The sequence below is a fragment of the Athene noctua genome, chromosome 2 (genome assembly GCF_965140245.1).
Source record: "Athene noctua chromosome 2, bAthNoc1.hap1.1, whole genome shotgun sequence".
NCBI lineage: Eukaryota > Metazoa > Chordata > Aves > Strigiformes > Strigidae > Athene > Athene noctua.
Window position 1 is genome coordinate 44,770,723 of NC_134038.1, and position 17,122 is coordinate 44,787,844.

A 17,122-nucleotide genomic window follows, 5' to 3' on the forward strand; every position below is an offset into this window, starting at 1 on the left:
GTAGAGTTTTTCTTAATGCACCAAGTAGTATGTTAGTCTATCCTGAAAACAGTAGTTTTACTTTTTCCTAAATTATTTGGAGTGACAAAACAAATAGCTGTGGAAGAGAAGGCAGTTCAAGTAGCAGCTAATTTTCCAAAGCACTTGGACTTTTTACGGCCTTTAGTAGCAGTTTAGCAGCAAGGCATATGTATAAAAATTTTAAAAAAATGTTTGTAAAGACTTCATTCTGAAATACCTCTGTGTCCCATAGTTTATTCTGATTTTTGTAGTCATCTACTATGATTACATCAAGCACACAGTTCATATTTTGGTTTTCTCCAGCCTTTGCCTGGTGAAGCTGTTACAGTTTCTCTTTTCCTTTCAGATAGTAATCAATCATTCTGTTTATTCAAAAGGTCCTGCTGAAATCTTACACTCAGCTCTGCAGTTTGGAGTTGAATTTCCTCTTGTGCGGCACTGTTACAATACTTGGGAGGAAAGGGGAGGCTAAACTAAAAATTGAGTCCTTTTGTTGTAGGAGTCGCTGGACGGGATAAGGACAGGCAAAACATGATCTTGAGTTCATTATGGCTGCAGGGGTGGCATGAATTCAGTCTGAGCAGAAGTTGGTCTGACACTTAGTTGGTGGCCTGGGAAACGTTAAACCTCTGCTGATCACAGTGGTGTTGCTGACTTCTTCCATGAGTAAACCGAAACTGTTAAATGGATCGAAGTGTTTCAGGCACTTGTGCGCATTTGTAGTTAATTCCCTCCTCTTGCCAGTCTCGGAATATTCCTGTTTGGGAATACTTAACAGCTGACTCTTACGTCTATATTAATGAGTCGTTAAGTGGTTTATTGTTTTGTGGTCCCCCTCCTCCTTTCCTGGGTAATGGGAAGGGTTGACCAAGCAATTTTGTGTGACATCCATGAGTTTAAAGTAATGTATCTCAGGCTTGATTCTGTGTGGTGTGGTGTGCTCCAAGCTGATATCCTAGTGAAAGTAGTTCCCAGGAGGAGACTTGAAATATGACTGATGGCATTATTTTCTGGTTTTCATCCTTTGAAACAAAATAAGAGTCAAATTACTACTGACTCTTGTCAATACTTGTATTTTTAAGGAGTCCTCTGTGTAGAGTCAGGATGTGTCAGTATCTTGTAATATGTAAGATACTTGAAATTTGTAAGATACTTAACATTGTATGGATTTAACAAAGGTGAGATTTTTGTCTGTCAAATAAACTGGATACCTTGCTAGCATGGTATTTAATCTGTATTTAAGAGAGTGTGAAAGTCCTTAGTGATCTAAGGAATTAATTTGAAGTGTGAATGTATTTTTAAAAATTCTGAATTGTGCAAAACTTGTCTCCCTTTGAGAGCTGGCAGAAAAAGCTTGGCAGACATTACATCTGGTTACTAACTTTGCAGATAAGAGTTTTGCATAGCTTATAAAATGGTGAAGGATTAAAATGCACTCAAATTATCAGCACTTATATTCACATAGCCAAAGAACACCTGCTCAAGTAATGGGACAATATTAAAAAAAAAATATTATAAGGAATTTCAGTAAAACTGGTTGCAAGTTAGGTTTGAAATAGGTCAGAGGTGTTGTGATACAGTTGTGTGGATTTTTACATAAATTGTAAAGTATGTTGACATTTCATTTTTATTGTGAATATAAGAAACCTCAAGATAAAATGTTTCAACTTGTAAAAATAAATTAATGGCTAGTATGGAATGAGAAACAGATTTTTTCTTTAATTATAGTTGGTTTTAATAAGTGAACCAACTTATTTATTCAAGACTATATTGAAATTTTAACTTGTAAACTACAATTTCTGTTGGCTTCTGTATTCCAAAGATTCCTAAGGCTAAAGGCAAATGCTGCATTTTGTTAATGTTATGCACTGTTCTCCTTTCTCCTGAAATCTCTATATCTCTTGGTGTAATAGGCATCAGAATGCTGCTTGTGTACTTTGTGGACAGCATGTGTCTCAATTTAGGTGTTGGTGAGCTTCACAGGATGCTTTCTGTGAGCTTTGCAGCTGCATAGAAACTTTTATCATAGTATGCTTTGCTGTCTTTATCTTGGTCCTGGGTCAGATGTCACAAGGGCACATTGGAGAAAAAGGGCAAGTCAGTCATCTGTGTTAAAATAGCTTGTGAGGTGGTTTCTTTTGTGTGCTTAAAACAGTAGAAAATGTATTTGACTTGACGTCTATTGCCTCTGTTAGAAGCAAGTAATTTTAATTTTTTAAGGTAAAAGCTTACAAATAAAAACCCCTTTTCTCTGCAGCACAAGAGGTCACTTTTAATTAAAAGGTCACTTTCCTTCAACTTCCTAGGGTGTTTTTTGGTTTGTGGGTTTTTTTATAACAAAAATACCACTTGAGTATCATTTTTGCTTACCTATAGCTGTAGAGACCAGAGTAGAGCACCAGTTGATTAACGCAAATAAACCAAAAGCAAGGTATCTGAAAAGCCAACAGTATCACTGTCTACATAATGTTAACCTTTTTCATCTGGGGCAGTGTATCCTGAATAGGACAGGACCTTCAACTGCTTTTCCAACTAGCCCCTCTGTTTTGCTGCGTAAGCATCCCATTCTTGAGAGGAAGCTTTCTGTTTTTCTCCCCTGTGTCCCACAATGTCATGCTGTCCGCCAGACCTTTTTAGTTCTTACCTTTGAGATTCTGTGTGATAACCCTAATGAAGGTGAAGTGCTTGACAGGTATCATCAGGAGAAAAGTCTATTGATATTACATTAACTTTAACTGTCAGATAATACAAAGAATATAAAATTACAAAATACTTGAAGAAATTAATTTTGATTTAAAGTAGTGACTATAGAAATTAGAAAACGTTATTTATAGGAAATAAATTTTATGTGAAACGAGTAAAGACATTTTTTGATAGAAACGATAAAGCTTTAGGTTGGAAGAACATCCTTTTTCCATCAGCCTTTTGTGTATTTGCCTGCTCACTAGTTGAGTGTGGATAGTTGGTGAAGTTCTCCATCTGCTGGTGCGAGGTGGTGGATGCACTCTGCAAGTAGGACTGGAAATGGTATTTCTTTTTCTTGAATGTAGCAGCTGCATTAGTTTAAGAAACTCAGTTCTTATATTTGCTTTTTAGTTAAAATAATTTTCAAATGTACCTCAAGACAATCATGACGTTTTAGGATGGAGGGATGGCAAAAACTATTGCTTTAGTTACTGTAGATTATTTAACTTGTTAATTACCATTAGATTCAGTAGTTCATTGAGCTTCTAGGTTTGATGCAAGTGCAGACAACCGAGCAGCACTGGACTATTTTTGTAAATTATTTTTAACTTTAAAAAAAAATGTTCCCACCAGTTCCACATTTCCTGTCTAAATAGTCTGTCAGTTTTTTCACGAATAGAAAGAGATGTTCCCATGTGATTGAACATACACAGGCCTACTTAGTTCTGCTGTGAAACACTAGAATGTTGAGAAGTGTGGGTTTTTTTACTTTCATCAAAGGTTTTGCTGCTGGGGTTTATAATTGCACTTGGTAACTTTTTACTTCTTTGTACTCCAGTATGTCAGTGAGAATTGATTTTGCTTCAGACAGAAACACACAGCTGAGTGGTAAACAGTAATAATGTCACCCATGATTTTATCAGGGCTCTAGCAGCCCTGAGCTTTCCCCCACTCTTTTTTTAAGTGTTTTGAAGTTAAGGAGAAGCATTGTGACTGCATCATCTGGTAAATTAGAGCTTGTGTGGTTGAAATTTTAAACCTAGCTATGTATCTTAGCACTGGTACTATATGGTTATTCATCTTTATTAGCTACTTGGTGTTTTATGTAAATTAATAGAGGCAAGGATAAAGAGACACTTCTGTAGGTCAGAATTGCAAATATAAGTGAGGCTTCCTGTGTTGGAATACTGTTTTGTGATGGCCATCTAGATGGGAGGGGTAGGGATTGTACATCTTCTGATGCTGGATGCTGTAAAAACTTCTTTAAAGTAAAAAGAAAATAGCAGGCCAAAACAAATTTTAAAGCTTATATAAGAGAAAACCAAGATTAAAGACATGTACACCTTTATATGTGCCGTTTCTTTTCAGAACTGAGCTTTAATAGTTTTAGTACTCTTTTGATTCTGAATTTAGTGTTCAGAAAAGTGAATTTACTCATTGGACTGCAGTCCAGCAGGTAAGTACATTTTTTGCATTTTCAAGGATGTTTCAGTGCTTTACTTCAGAACTGTTGCTGTTTGCATTTTAATTTTTCAGGAAAATGGTTCAAACTCCAAAAGTCTTTGTTTAATGTTGCGGGGGGGGGGGGGGGGGGAGAAACCCACCAAACTTCAAGTTGCTCATAGTTTCTGGATGTTTCCATTTGGTTTTATGGATTCATGAGTGTTCTAAGAAGATTCTTAATTTAAAGTATTTAACGATAAAAATAGTGTTGCAGTGATCCCCACAATATAAACTTAAGAACCAGCTTCATTCTGAGGACTTAAATGATCTTGGGCATCCTGATTGTGTTTGCAAATTCCCAACTCGTGAATTTGCACTAATAGGTATGTACAAAACAGGAATTTGCTGGATTGTGTTGGAGTATTCTCAGATAAAAGATTATATTCATATTATTAAAAAGAATGCTTGGTGAAATAGGCTAGTTGGAAGATGCAGGTGGAATTTTTTTAAGAGGTGATATTCAGCACCTCTTGGTTTTGTTCTTTTGTTTTGCTTTTTTCTTTGTTAACTAGTTACCTAGAATGCGCAACAAGATTCATGATGGTTGTCTTCTTTTGGCTAAGCTGGCTGTAATCAGTGTTAACAACTATCTCACTATGGGTACTCTGGTCATCCAGAAGCGGTGAATTAAACTTTTTTGCTTTCCTTTCTTCCAGTCTGCTGTTGCTCTTTTGCTGGTAATTCATGCAGTGTTAAAAATTTTAACGTCTGGATTTTATGAGTTTACTGATGAATAATATAACAACTGCAGACAAAATACAGACCTGAAAGAATTACTTTGAAGTGAATATGCTGTGTAGAATTCATGAAACCTGCTAGTCACTTAAAAGCAGTCCAGGTGTTGAAAACTTCTAGGTACTTAAGGAATTCATACTCCTCTAGTATAGTAAATGTGAAAGACATTCAGAGGAGCTGGAATATTCAGAGGGTTTTCCTGTGCTGAATCCAGAACAGAGCAGTATGTGGTTGTGTCTGCATTAATACTCTGGTTCAACTCAAAAGTAAACATCTGAGGAGCATATGCTGGACATCACCACTCACCTGGCTCTCTTCCCCTGTGAGGTGATTTCAGAGCATGTAAACCCAGTTCCTTTCAAATGTAACTAAGTTGGTACACCCTCCAACTGTTGTTGGACACTTAGTTCTCAGGATGGGACTAAAGCTAGTCCAAAGGCAGTTGCTGTGTCCCCCACCCAAATGTATATAATATGGGTGGTAGGTTCTTAGCACTGTAGTGTTTTCAGTGTTTGTGTACGCCTATGCTGCTTCACTTGCTAATGGAGACAGCCCATGTTGACATATTAAAGCTAAAGTGAAAAACATTGGATTGAGTTAAAATCTGAAGGGCAGAGTTCTGATTAAATACTAGCTGTCCTGACTCAATAGTTCTGCTTTGTAAAGTGATCCAATATTAACAATATTTCATCATCCTCTAATAGTTGTTGATTTGTTTTTCTTTTGAAACTCAAGTTATGTAAACATATCTATTTTCCAGGATTCGTTTGTGACGTGCTCCTGAAAGAAGAACTGAGAATCCGTTACGTACTTAGAATTTTGGGAAAGCTTTTCTCCTAATGTATTTTGCAAACTAACTGAATTATCATAGAAATTCAGCATGGGAGGAGCTGTGAGTGCTGGAGAAGACAATGATGACTTAATTGATAACTTGAAAGAAGCTCAGTACATTCGCACTGAGAGTGTGGAGCAAGCCTTCAGAGCAATTGATCGTGGTGATTATTATCTGGAAGGATACAGGGACAGTGCTTATAAAGACTTGGCCTGGAAGCATGGAAATATACATTTGTCAGCACCGTGCATTTATTCGGAAGTCATGGAAGCGCTGAAGCTTCAGCCTGGATTATCTTTTCTAAATCTGGGTAGTGGAACCGGATACTTGAGTACAATGGTGGGATTAATATTAGGTAACTTGAATATTTTTATTATAATATAGTGTTTCTGCATGTTTTTAGAATCTCTGTAAAACTTACTTTTACTTCTTCAAAAATGACAGTACTAATACTTAAGACTGGGTGTTTGTGTTGTTAAAATACCGTATGTTAGCTGCAATCTGTTCACTGACACTGTTATTCAGTGACATTTCATGGAGTGTTTTGGAAGAGGCAATTGTTCCTGCTTGCCTTTCTATAGTCTAAATTTCTCATTTGAAAGAAAATATAGCCCTCTCTTTTCTTAAAAGGCATAGAGGAACAATTTCTGAGGACTAAAATTTTAGTCTGCATTTGTACCATGTTTATGCCCTTACTCTAGGGTTATTGTTTTGATCTTCAGTTCATGGAAAGAAAAATATAAATTATAAATGCTAATGGATCTTGAAGAAACTTAATTGAAAAATAAATCTCTTAACAGTGTGCAAACAACTATTTTAAAATACATTTATTTAATAATTTTATTAGTGAGAAAATTTAGAGATATAGACTGATAAAACTGTGTAAGCACTTCAGGTCCATAGGTTTTTAAAACTATTTTAACAGATTAGCACTGTGTGTTTTCAGATACGTTTTCTATATTGGAAAAAAGATTGAATGAAATATTGCTGTCTAAATTTAAATTTTAAAACCTTCCTTAGAGAGAAATTGCTTTAATTGTTCCCCCTCCCCAATATTTAGAATACAGAGCACCTGTACCAACAAATTTTTTTACAGGTGAATTTCATTATCTTAAATCTTTATTTTAGTATGTAGTTTTCATAGATACAGTTTTACTGACTGTATTACATGGAGTTTTCATATTTCATTGGTTGCAGAAACTTTGCTGGCAGGTAATAATACAGATTTTGCATATATTTATTTACATACACAACTGAGGTGTGAGGAGTTGGTTTGTTAATTTTCAATTAGTTAGATACTTTCTGTCATCTGTTCTTATTTATTAAAGAGTAGAAATTATCCCTAATAGTACATAACAAACATTTGTTGGCATCTCTGGCAGTGTCTTTTGTTTCAGTTAATGCCAAGAAATTCAACAGATTCCACTGTTGTCTTGTGGAAATAGAAATTACATTCCTTCACAGGTAAAAATAACAAGATATCTGATCTGATAGTGTTGCTTTGCCCTTTTTAAGAGTGTTTCTGTGTGAGAGTAGATAATTTCAATTAGATTTTTATATTCAGCGTTCTATTTCAGTATTAAAACAATTAGTAAATATTTCTGCATTTTTTTCTCTAAAGTGTTTGCTCCAGGTAGTGAGTAGCCATCTTCACTTACTTCTCTGCCTTGTGGAAAGCTTTGTTATTTCATTATTCTTTCTTAACCATAATGTTCAAAAAAGTAATTGACTTATGTATGTTGCACTTGTATATGTTTATTTATCTAATCTATATTGTGTGACTGTTGGTTGACTGTTGAATGGCTTCTGGGTTTGACTTCTCCTTATCAAGCAGAATTCCTGTCCTTCAGAATATTATATGCAGAGTTGAAGAAATTAAACAGGAAAAGACTTGTCTTCTACAGAGGGTGAGATTGGCTGACAGCCCCCAAGGAGCACAGTTACACTGTAGATGTTCCCACAGAGCCAGCTCAGGTGCTGATACTTCTCTAGAAGTGCTGAGGAACCTGGAGCAGTGGACTGCTCAGCTACTTACAGAAGCAGACTTGCTGTATTTCTGTAGTGCTGTACCCAGTCTCCAAAGTCTGCTTAGTGTTGTAATGTGGTTTGAGTGCTAGGCTGAGGCATAAAAGGTATAAATACAATTTGTGTGCCTTTATTTTCTGTACTCTGCTGCCTTTGATAAAATTACTGGTTACATATAATCATTCTTTATTTTAGTGTTTGTTTTAAACCAGGGAACAGCTGCTTTAACAAAGAACAGACATTTTCTGACAAACGAACCATATATATTTTTAAAAGCTTTTTGTTTTTTAAATCGATTTCAGTGTGCACTGCAATTAGTAACAGAACCATGTGTTTCTTGACAGTAGTTGGGTATCTTTCCATTTGACAATTTAGTGAGCAGTATTTTTGCCACTTTGGCAGTGTCAAAATGACTACATTAAATTAGCAAATAATTTGAAACACTTGTAAGTATAGTAACATACTAAAAAAACCCCCACAGCTCCACAGAAATTAAATTACCTATTGCTGATACTGTTAAAATTAAATGTAGTTCAGACTAGATGATGGAATTGCTAGCTCATTATGCTGAAAATAGGCCAGTTTACTTTGGAAAGCAGCAGATAAGTTGGTTTCACACTTCTAGAATGGCTGACTCTTTGCTTAAATGTATAGCTGTGACTTTCCTGATGAAAGAAGAGAACATGTTTCTTGTATTTCTGTTCAAATTATGAATACTGTGGTGTATCATGATAATGGTGGTGTCTTGCATTCATAGGTTTAATTTCAAGCTCTTGGAGCTACTGAAATTAAAATTTTTTTCAGTTCTCTTTTTCAAAATTGAGTATTGAAATTTTGGCACATGTCAGTGCATGTTTTTTAAGTTATGACATTAAAGGAATGGCAATTAATTTTTAATTTAAGAAAACATACCTTGGATGCTGCTGCATTCTGTAGAACTGTAACTACACTGGTTAGAAACCTCATAGCATATTACTGTGCAAGTGAGTATTAAATAATGAAACAGCTAGGAAGGGATTGCCTATGCTAATGTTTTTCTCAACGTGATAGATAATAAACTAAATTTACAGTAAGTATAAGTGTCAACAAGAGGTAAATGTTTCCACAAGTTACTTGAATGATCCACCTACCTCTTGCCTGCTACCAGAGAGGTCTTACAAGCACTGCTTATGGTAACCTAGTGGATTGGTTTTATTTCACATAGTAGAAAATGCTCTAAACTGTGATAAGAATTGCACTCATTAATCAGCTTAAAGGCATATACTATTTTTTTTTCTTGCAGTAAATGAAACTCTAGGTCTGTTTTGATAATTGGTGTCCTAGGAAAGACAAATTCTCTTTCACTGAAGTAACATCTTTGAGCTAAATATTTAGGAATGTTTTAGAATACAGTAGAGGATATAAATACATGTTTTGTCTAATCTTATTGATGTTTACTTTCCCTTCTTCCCCTTCCCTCTCCTTTTTCCAATTCTGTGCTCCAGTGACTAAAGTCCCTGGGCTATGAGTGCATGTTAAATATAGAATCCCCACAGCCAATGTGACTATCTGATTCAGATTCCTTCCTGATGTGGATAATACTGTCTCATGATCTCTTCTTGTTCCTGAAAAATAGCATGAACTTTTGGCACACAAATTGACTTGGAAATATACTTGAATTTGATTGCAGGAAAGCAGTGTTGCAATCGTGATGGGATTGTGATAAGTGGATATAACGCGGTCAGTTTCAATGTTCTAGATGGAAATTAATTACTATGTAAGTAAATCAGGAGCAGATTTTGGAACCTGTAAAAGCAGATGTGGCTAAGGGATATAATATCCCATCTCTGAATTTTCAAAACCTGAGAAGATTGCCATAAGAAAACTTCAAAATTTAACTACCAAAATACAGACTAAATTATAATTTCAGATAGTTGTATTCCAACTAAATACTGTGTTGAAAAAGAAGTTTCTCAGACTCACTTATGTAGTCAGATTCATTTTTCTCCTACATGCTTATGAAGAAAATTAATTCTGTAAAATTGTTTTGCCACAGTTTTGTCCCTGTTCTTTCATTGATCTTTTTCTTCTGATCATTGTTCTTTCATTGGCCTTTTACCTTTCTCTTAAGCATCGGTAATGCAGTTGCCAAAAATAACTTTGGCACTGTTGGGAGACTTGTGTTTTATGTGATGGTTAGTGCTTTCAGAGATGAAAGGTGTAATGCTGTTCCATGCTGTTGTGCTGTGCATAAAGAAGAAGAAACAAAAAAACACCCTGCTGTTTTTATTTACAGGACCTTTTGGGATAAATCATGGAATAGAGCTTCATTCAGATGTGGTAGAATATGCCAAGGAAAAATTGGAGAGCTTCATAAAATATAGTGATAGCTTTGATAAGTAAGTATCTAATTTGTCTAGTACACTTGGCAGCAACGTTTTTGTTTTTAAATTGAGTGCATCATTGCTTACAAGTTTAGGGAGGGGAGAAGAATGGCATCACACAACCAAAACATAAAACTTCCAGTTTGTGACATTAGTTCATGAGGTAAGTTAAGGCTTAAAAAAGGACTCTTTAGAAGTGTGGGAGTATTCCTGCTGTGTAATACTTAACAAAATTGATTTCCCTGCATTTTGGTGGTGCATACATACACATGCACACATATGTATGTACACGTACATGCATATATATATTTAAGAGAATGATGTTATATGCAGGTGTCTTTGCATGTATAGAGTAATTTTTATACATTAAGTCAGTTTTTATTATATAATTGTACATCATCTTTCTGTAGAGTATTAACTTTTTTCTAATCTACCACTATCGATCTAGATATAAGTAAACGTCTGATTGTCTTCATGTATTACCTGAAGAGATGGACTTGGAAGTATTCATCTGTACTCATACACCATTCATTTTTATTGGTATACTTCTGGGTTACAGGGCTTTAAACTTTACTGGTTCTACCTACTCAGCAATTTCTTATTAATAGTTTTAATCTGGCCCATAAGAATTTAAGTCTTTGGCTTCTCTGCCTCCGTGAAAGGGAAAGCAAGGTTCTAGCTAGGACTGTTCTCTGTAAAGACTTTTTTCCTTACAGGCAGTAAGTACTCCAACAGTGATCGTAAGGTAGCTTCTGGAAATCCAGAAAAGCTTCTGAATTGTAGGGGTAGCCTAAGAATTGCATGTCCTATGCAATTCTTTCTACTTCTTTACCTTTGTTGTAATGTGCTTTAGAAACTGCTATGTTCTTGGTTATGTTGGCTGGAGTCAGTCTACTTTTTTCCATACCCCAGACTTTGGAGCTCTTGTCTGACCACAAGCCTCCTTCCTTATGCTCCTAAGTAACAGAAGGCTCTTAATTAGAGTATAATGTTAAGTTTGTAGTATCATCCTACTGTTAACTGTGTCTGAATTCAATTCTGTACTTCTGGTATTGGCTAGATGATTTTAGTACTACGTTCCCCCATTAGAATAAAGTTATATATGACAAAATATGTATGTTTCATTACTACTGTCTTAATATCGGCACGTATGTTAGCTGAGGTTAATATGTACAGAAGCCAGAACACATAAAAATGGATTCAGTTGGGAACTTTACAGTGCACTTCATATAATCTGTTTTAAAGTGTGTGAAATGTGATCACTTGTGGTCATTATTAATATTGCTGCATTGGTGGTTCTGTTAAGTTAGATGTACCTGCCAGCTAGTTAATCAATTCCTGCACATACCTGTACTCCTGCATTCCTATAGGTGTGTGTCCTCAGACACAAAAAGCTGGGTTTGATTGAAATGTCATGTCCTTCCCATCTGTTGGTATGTTTATGTACAGAAATTGAGAGAAATTGAGCAACATGGTAGCAAGGAAATGTCTTACTGTTTAAACAAAAACTGATTAGGGTATTTATGTAAAGAAATATCAGAACATTGGGGTTTACATTTTAAAACACACAAGAACCGGAAAAAAAATACAAAAGCTGCTAAACTGCATAAGTGAATGTGTGTTGTATGTATATTGTGTTTGAAGGAAATAAGTGATCATACATAGTAAATGATCTAAATATTCTTGAAGGAGAAGAGGTGTATTTTCCCCTAATTCAGCAAAGATCCACTCTGGGGACAGTGTTAAGTGCTGTGTGCTAATTACAATGAGAGTTAAATTGATCTTTAGTTATACAGCATTATTCCAATGAGGGAAAAAAAGCAGGTTGGTAAATATGATCTAAGTTTTATCACTAATTTGTATATTTTGTTTTGGTGTATGCTGTTTAACAATCCACCTTTTTCTCACAACAGTAAAATACTAAGCAGTGGCTACAGAAACACCCTCTTCACCAACCTAACAAAAATTAGATTTCTGTGAAAGTGCTTTTTCATACAAACCTACTTGGTAACAGCTGTACTACAGCTGACATGGTACTGATTGGCTGGATGGATTTTGTGTTTTGTGGGAGGATTTGTAACTTGTCTGCTGCTGGCTAACTGCTTTCTTTGTAAATAATCTGTATTTTAATGTAGTTAATAAAGATGGTGTGTGGGGTTTTCTGTGATGGGGTCCTTCTATATTCTTTCTAATCTGAGCAAATTTCTGCAGCATGTCTTAAATTTTATTCTGCCTTTCAAAGTAATGTGCTTTGGGTCAGTAAGTCTGGTTTTGATTCTTGTTTCAGTAACTTTTTCCTGCATCTTCATTTATAAGTGAAAGATATTTACCCAAAATTGTGCGGACTGTGGCATCTGAACTTAACTACTGATTTGGTCAGCTTAGTATTGGACGAAAGACCACCCAAGAAAAAGGTGTGCGGTGTCTGTCTACTGTTGAACACTGGTGTATACCTAGCAGGCGTCCTTACTGTTTGAAAATAGATTTTATGTGGCAGACTGGTATGAATGAAGTTAATTGTCTGAGTGGATGTGTGTGTGTTTGATGTGGAGAAATACACTTGCCAGCAATCTCTAATGAGGCCTGTGGGGGACAGAAGGAGCACAGAGACCACGATCCGTTTTCCTGATAGTAAAGGGAGTTACCTGGATGGGAAATTCTGTAAAACTTCGCATTACTACTTCCCTGCGTTCTTTTGTTAGCATATAATGTTCTTCAGTCTGTTCTGAATATTTTAAGCAATCTCATTTTGAAACAAAACCCCAGGGTTTTAATCTTATGGGTAGGTACTTGGAGAGCTTCAACCTAGATCCTAAATAAATACTTCGCGTTGCTCCTTTGCTTGGAGCAATAGGCCATTGGCTTTGTATCTCACTTTTGTGTGAAACTGGGTCATGATGGTTTAGGTGGGTTTTTGCCTGAAAAAGCAAGATGAAATACTGTTTTCATGCCATTTTTATGGGGGAATGATCCAGTGTCGTGGTGTAAGACAACTTTTTTTCTTGATTCCTGGTAAGAATCTTGTTGAAATGTAATTAAAAATTTAATTTTCTATGATTGGGGTAGGTGCTTGACGAAAGACTGGAATCAATATAAAAATAGCATGTCCAGAAGGATTTGAGACATTCTCTCTGCCTAAAGGGAGGGTTGTCTACTTCTGGTATCTGGACTTCTTTCAGTTTCGGCCTCTTGAACAGTTCATCGGAGGAAAACCTTTTCAGATACCCGTTTCAGAAAGACAAATAATTCCAGTAATCATTTGTATCTGTATCCATATTCCACCAATCTATAAAAATAGTTTTCCTCTAAATGGAGGTGGAGTTCATTCTGAGAGGTAAACGGCTGCCTTGATTTTAGTTGACAACATGTTTGCCAGTAGAAGTAAAGGAGTTCCATCTGAAAGTGTCATGGTTGAGGTACAACGATTTCAGGTGTAGACTTAAAAGTTCTCTTGAGTCTGAAATATACATAAGGCTCTCTTTCATTCTTAAAACCTTCAGGGAATGCATGCCAATTAAGGGGAAAAAAAAATCATTCCTTAAGAAGGCTCTATCTAAAACACGTATGTGCAAGTACCAGGCCCCGCTTCACCTGTTTATTGAAGGGGAATGTGTTGTCTTTTCTGCTCCCAGTCAACTTCTAGACCTAGAATATCCAGCTCGGAGAGAGAGCCACAGGGCAAGGCTAGGTTGCCCATCTTCTAGCACCCTATCAAAAACCAAACCTGGGTAAGCTGGTGAAGTCCCTGCTGTGAAAGAAAATCACCAACCCTTCTCAGGATCAAAAGAAACCACTTCAATGGTAAGTGACAAGAACCCTAGTACTACTTGTGGGATAACTGTTACGGGTGAAACTTCTTCCTGAAGTCCTGTAGTAGATTGTGTTGTCATTAAAAAAACAGTAAGCTTAATCTTCCAACAGAATATTTATTTCGTCGCAGTTCAGGGCTCCTGCTAGGACTCTGAAGGTTCACTCTCTTCGTTCAAGCAGATTTGAAACAGAAAGTTCCTTATACACAAAGGAAATAAAGCTCCTGCCAGCCTGTGTAGCTGGTTAATGATTGCAGTAAAAAAATCCGATCAGGAAAAGCAAACTGTCTCCAAAACTCACTGATGGCTTTCTTGGTTTAAATCTTACTAATAATTTAGTCTTAGTTTCAAATAATGTAATTTTTTTTTTTTAGTGCTGAATGAATTCTTGTTGAGATTTAGCCTAACCAGAACAACACAGAGACTACAAAAAATCCAGTGGGATTCTTTGATACCAGAGGTTATGTTAAAAAGGAAAGGAAAATATGCTTTCAGAATATCCCTTTTTTTTACAGATATTAAAGTTTCTAGTTCTATACCTCGTAAACCAGAAGGCTCCAAAATTAACAGTTGAATCTACTCATATCTAGAAAGGAACTAAACCTGCAATTTTTGAGTATATGATACAGGCAGAAATATATACTCTTGCCCTCTCAGAACCACACATAAAATACCTTTTAGAAATAAATAAATTCCATGGTGGACACTGGATTTCTCTGGAAGTCTTTCATTGCTACAAGTTTGGATAGTATTTAGAATATTTGTTACATTAAAGCAAGTGGTAACAGTGCTCATCAGTGCATGGTTCTTACAAAAGCTGTTGCTTCACAAAAACCCGCAGTATAAAATATAACAATTTCAACATATAAACCCATTTTTCTGCTTTAGTAAAAAACCCAAATGTTCTTCTTTTTTTGTAAACCGATAAGTTGTTTTCTAGACTCCTATCCTGGATATATTAGGGCCCTGACAATAAACAGAAATGACAGAATTTTTTTTTTTCTCACCTCCTTGTCTGCTTTTCTTAAAATTCACCATGGAATTGATAAAAAGTATTCCTTCAGTATAATTCTTTATTTTAGCACCAACATTTAGATGTAATATATAATGAAGTTTAAAATCTTGTAAACCAGTGTTGAAGGGAAAGTGAGATTAGTCATAAGTATTTTTAAGAACCAGTGTTTGAATTTTTCTTCAGAAATAATTAAGGTCCACTTCAGTGAAACTGATTAGAATATCAGAAATTATAAACAAGATAGCAGAGGTTACATAATAGAAGAACCAAATAATAGAACCACCAAGACAATTTTATTCAATAATGTGAGATGGCAAATACAAGTGAAGTAGATACACACGTTTCTTCCTGTCCCTATAGCATTGCCTAGGGGCTGAAAAAATGTTCAGGACAAAATTATTGAATAAAAATTTTACCAGCATTGCTTTTGGCTATTACTCTAATGCTGATTAAAATTACTGTTACTGTAATTGGATGCAAGGGACTTAAAAGTAGTCATGGTAGATTTTGTTGTCAAAGATTTAATATTTTTATTTGTTTCTATTTAATATTTGTAGTGTACATGCAGAGGGTCTCACACATAATAATAATACTAATAGGTAAAATATGTGTAAGTTTTCAACAAAACATGCTAGCAATCCATGAATATGCATGAACCAAAGAGTTCAAAGAGCTTGAAAAAATGTTTAAATAAGATGGAATGAACAATTGAGGAAAAAATAAAAAAAAAATGTAAAGAACTTGCCATCTTGCCCTGCTGTTGTCTCACTTAATAGGAAAAGAATTAACACTCTTTAAAAATTACTTTCCCATATTGACTGATGCAGGTTACTTAGCTAGTGTTTTAATCTTAAATAGACTGACAGGACATAACATGAGAAGTATTGAGAAACGAATAGGAAAACCTTTTCCTGCAATATATAAGTACCACCTTTAAATCTGATTGATACTAGTTCTAAAACGCTTGGAGTGGAGTAAAATGAGAAAGGCTAATGAAGCATAGAAATTACCATTCTTTTGTGTGTTCTTGTGGCATGTTACATCACACAAAGCCATGTGAGTATTGACCGTCATCTGTGGTTTTCAAAGAAGAGAAGTCTTATGTCAGTTTAAAACCTGAAAAATTGACTAAATGATCTGGAAGCTTTTCAAGGTTTCTTTGAGTGAATGTGTTAGTGTTTAAACAGGTTCTAGGAGTACTTGAGGTAGGATTACTGATTTACAAAATTCTTATGTTTGACGTAGGAGAAGCTCTGAGTGTTCTGTCTTTGATGCAAATGGAGAAAGGAGCCAGAACTTCCTGGATTAAATTATGTGTAGCTTTTCAGTCTGTGTCTTAAAATAACCACTGGAAACACTTTTCAGCTGCTGTAGCTGTGTTTTATAAAGATAGGCCAGTTTTTTGTTGGTGAAAAGAGTAAGAACTTCTTAACCAAACTGTCAGAACTGATTTTTTTTCTTTCCTTCTTTCTCCATCCCGAGGAGTCCTTTTGTTGAAAATATGGTCAGCAGTATATTAGTATAGAACAAAAGTGTTATTTCCTTGTCACAGTAGCAAAAATAGTTTAATGTTTTATCATAGTTTTTCAAAGTCTACACATACTGCAGATTCATTTCAGTGTCTGGTTATTAGTGTATTTGATGTTTTAAGGGAAGTTTGATACAAAGTAAATTTCATGAGTTCTTATGCTGGATTTACTATTCTGTTTTGGAATCCGTATTAAAACTTGGGTTTTTTTTTTCCATGAAGAGTGTGAAATTTGCCTTGCAATGCTTTTGAAGTCTTTGTTCTATTGTAGTGTTACTGTAGTTCAAATGGCAAGTGTTAACAACTTGCCAACCTTTTCTTATACATCATTAAAGTTGAAGAGTCATTCTTTGTGCCCTAAATTTAAATAAATTTGAATAAATTTAAATAAATTTCGTACTAGAGGGGAATTAATTGTAGCAGCTTGATGGTACTGAATGAGATTTCAGGCTTTTTGGAGGGTTTGAGTTGACTGACTAAAGGAAATGAATGTGGATGGGAGAACAGTGTATGAAATTTGTACTGAAATAGGTTTTCTTCCTGTAAGGGGTGTTGAGCAGAAAGCTGAGATTTGAGTGTGGTTAGTAAATATAGGGATAGACAGAA

The 17,122-nt window shown here is 35.3% G+C and overlaps 1 protein-coding gene across 7 annotated transcripts in view; it reads left to right on the top strand.

Annotated features, from left to right (window-relative positions):
* Positions 1-17,122, top strand: part of PCMTD1 (protein-L-isoaspartate (D-aspartate) O-methyltransferase domain containing 1) — a 47,090-nt gene that overhangs the window by 14,432 nt on the left and 15,536 nt on the right. For all 7 annotated transcript variants that reach the window (XM_074898972.1, XM_074898979.1, XM_074898976.1 and 4 more), the window contains 2 exons: positions 5,705-6,131; positions 10,077-10,179. In XM_074898972.1, the coding sequence (XP_074755073.1) occupies positions 5,825-6,131; positions 10,077-10,179 (410 nt within the window). In that variant the 5' untranslated portion in view covers positions 5,705-5,824. The remainder of the gene's footprint in view (positions 1-5,704; positions 6,132-10,076; positions 10,180-17,122) is intronic.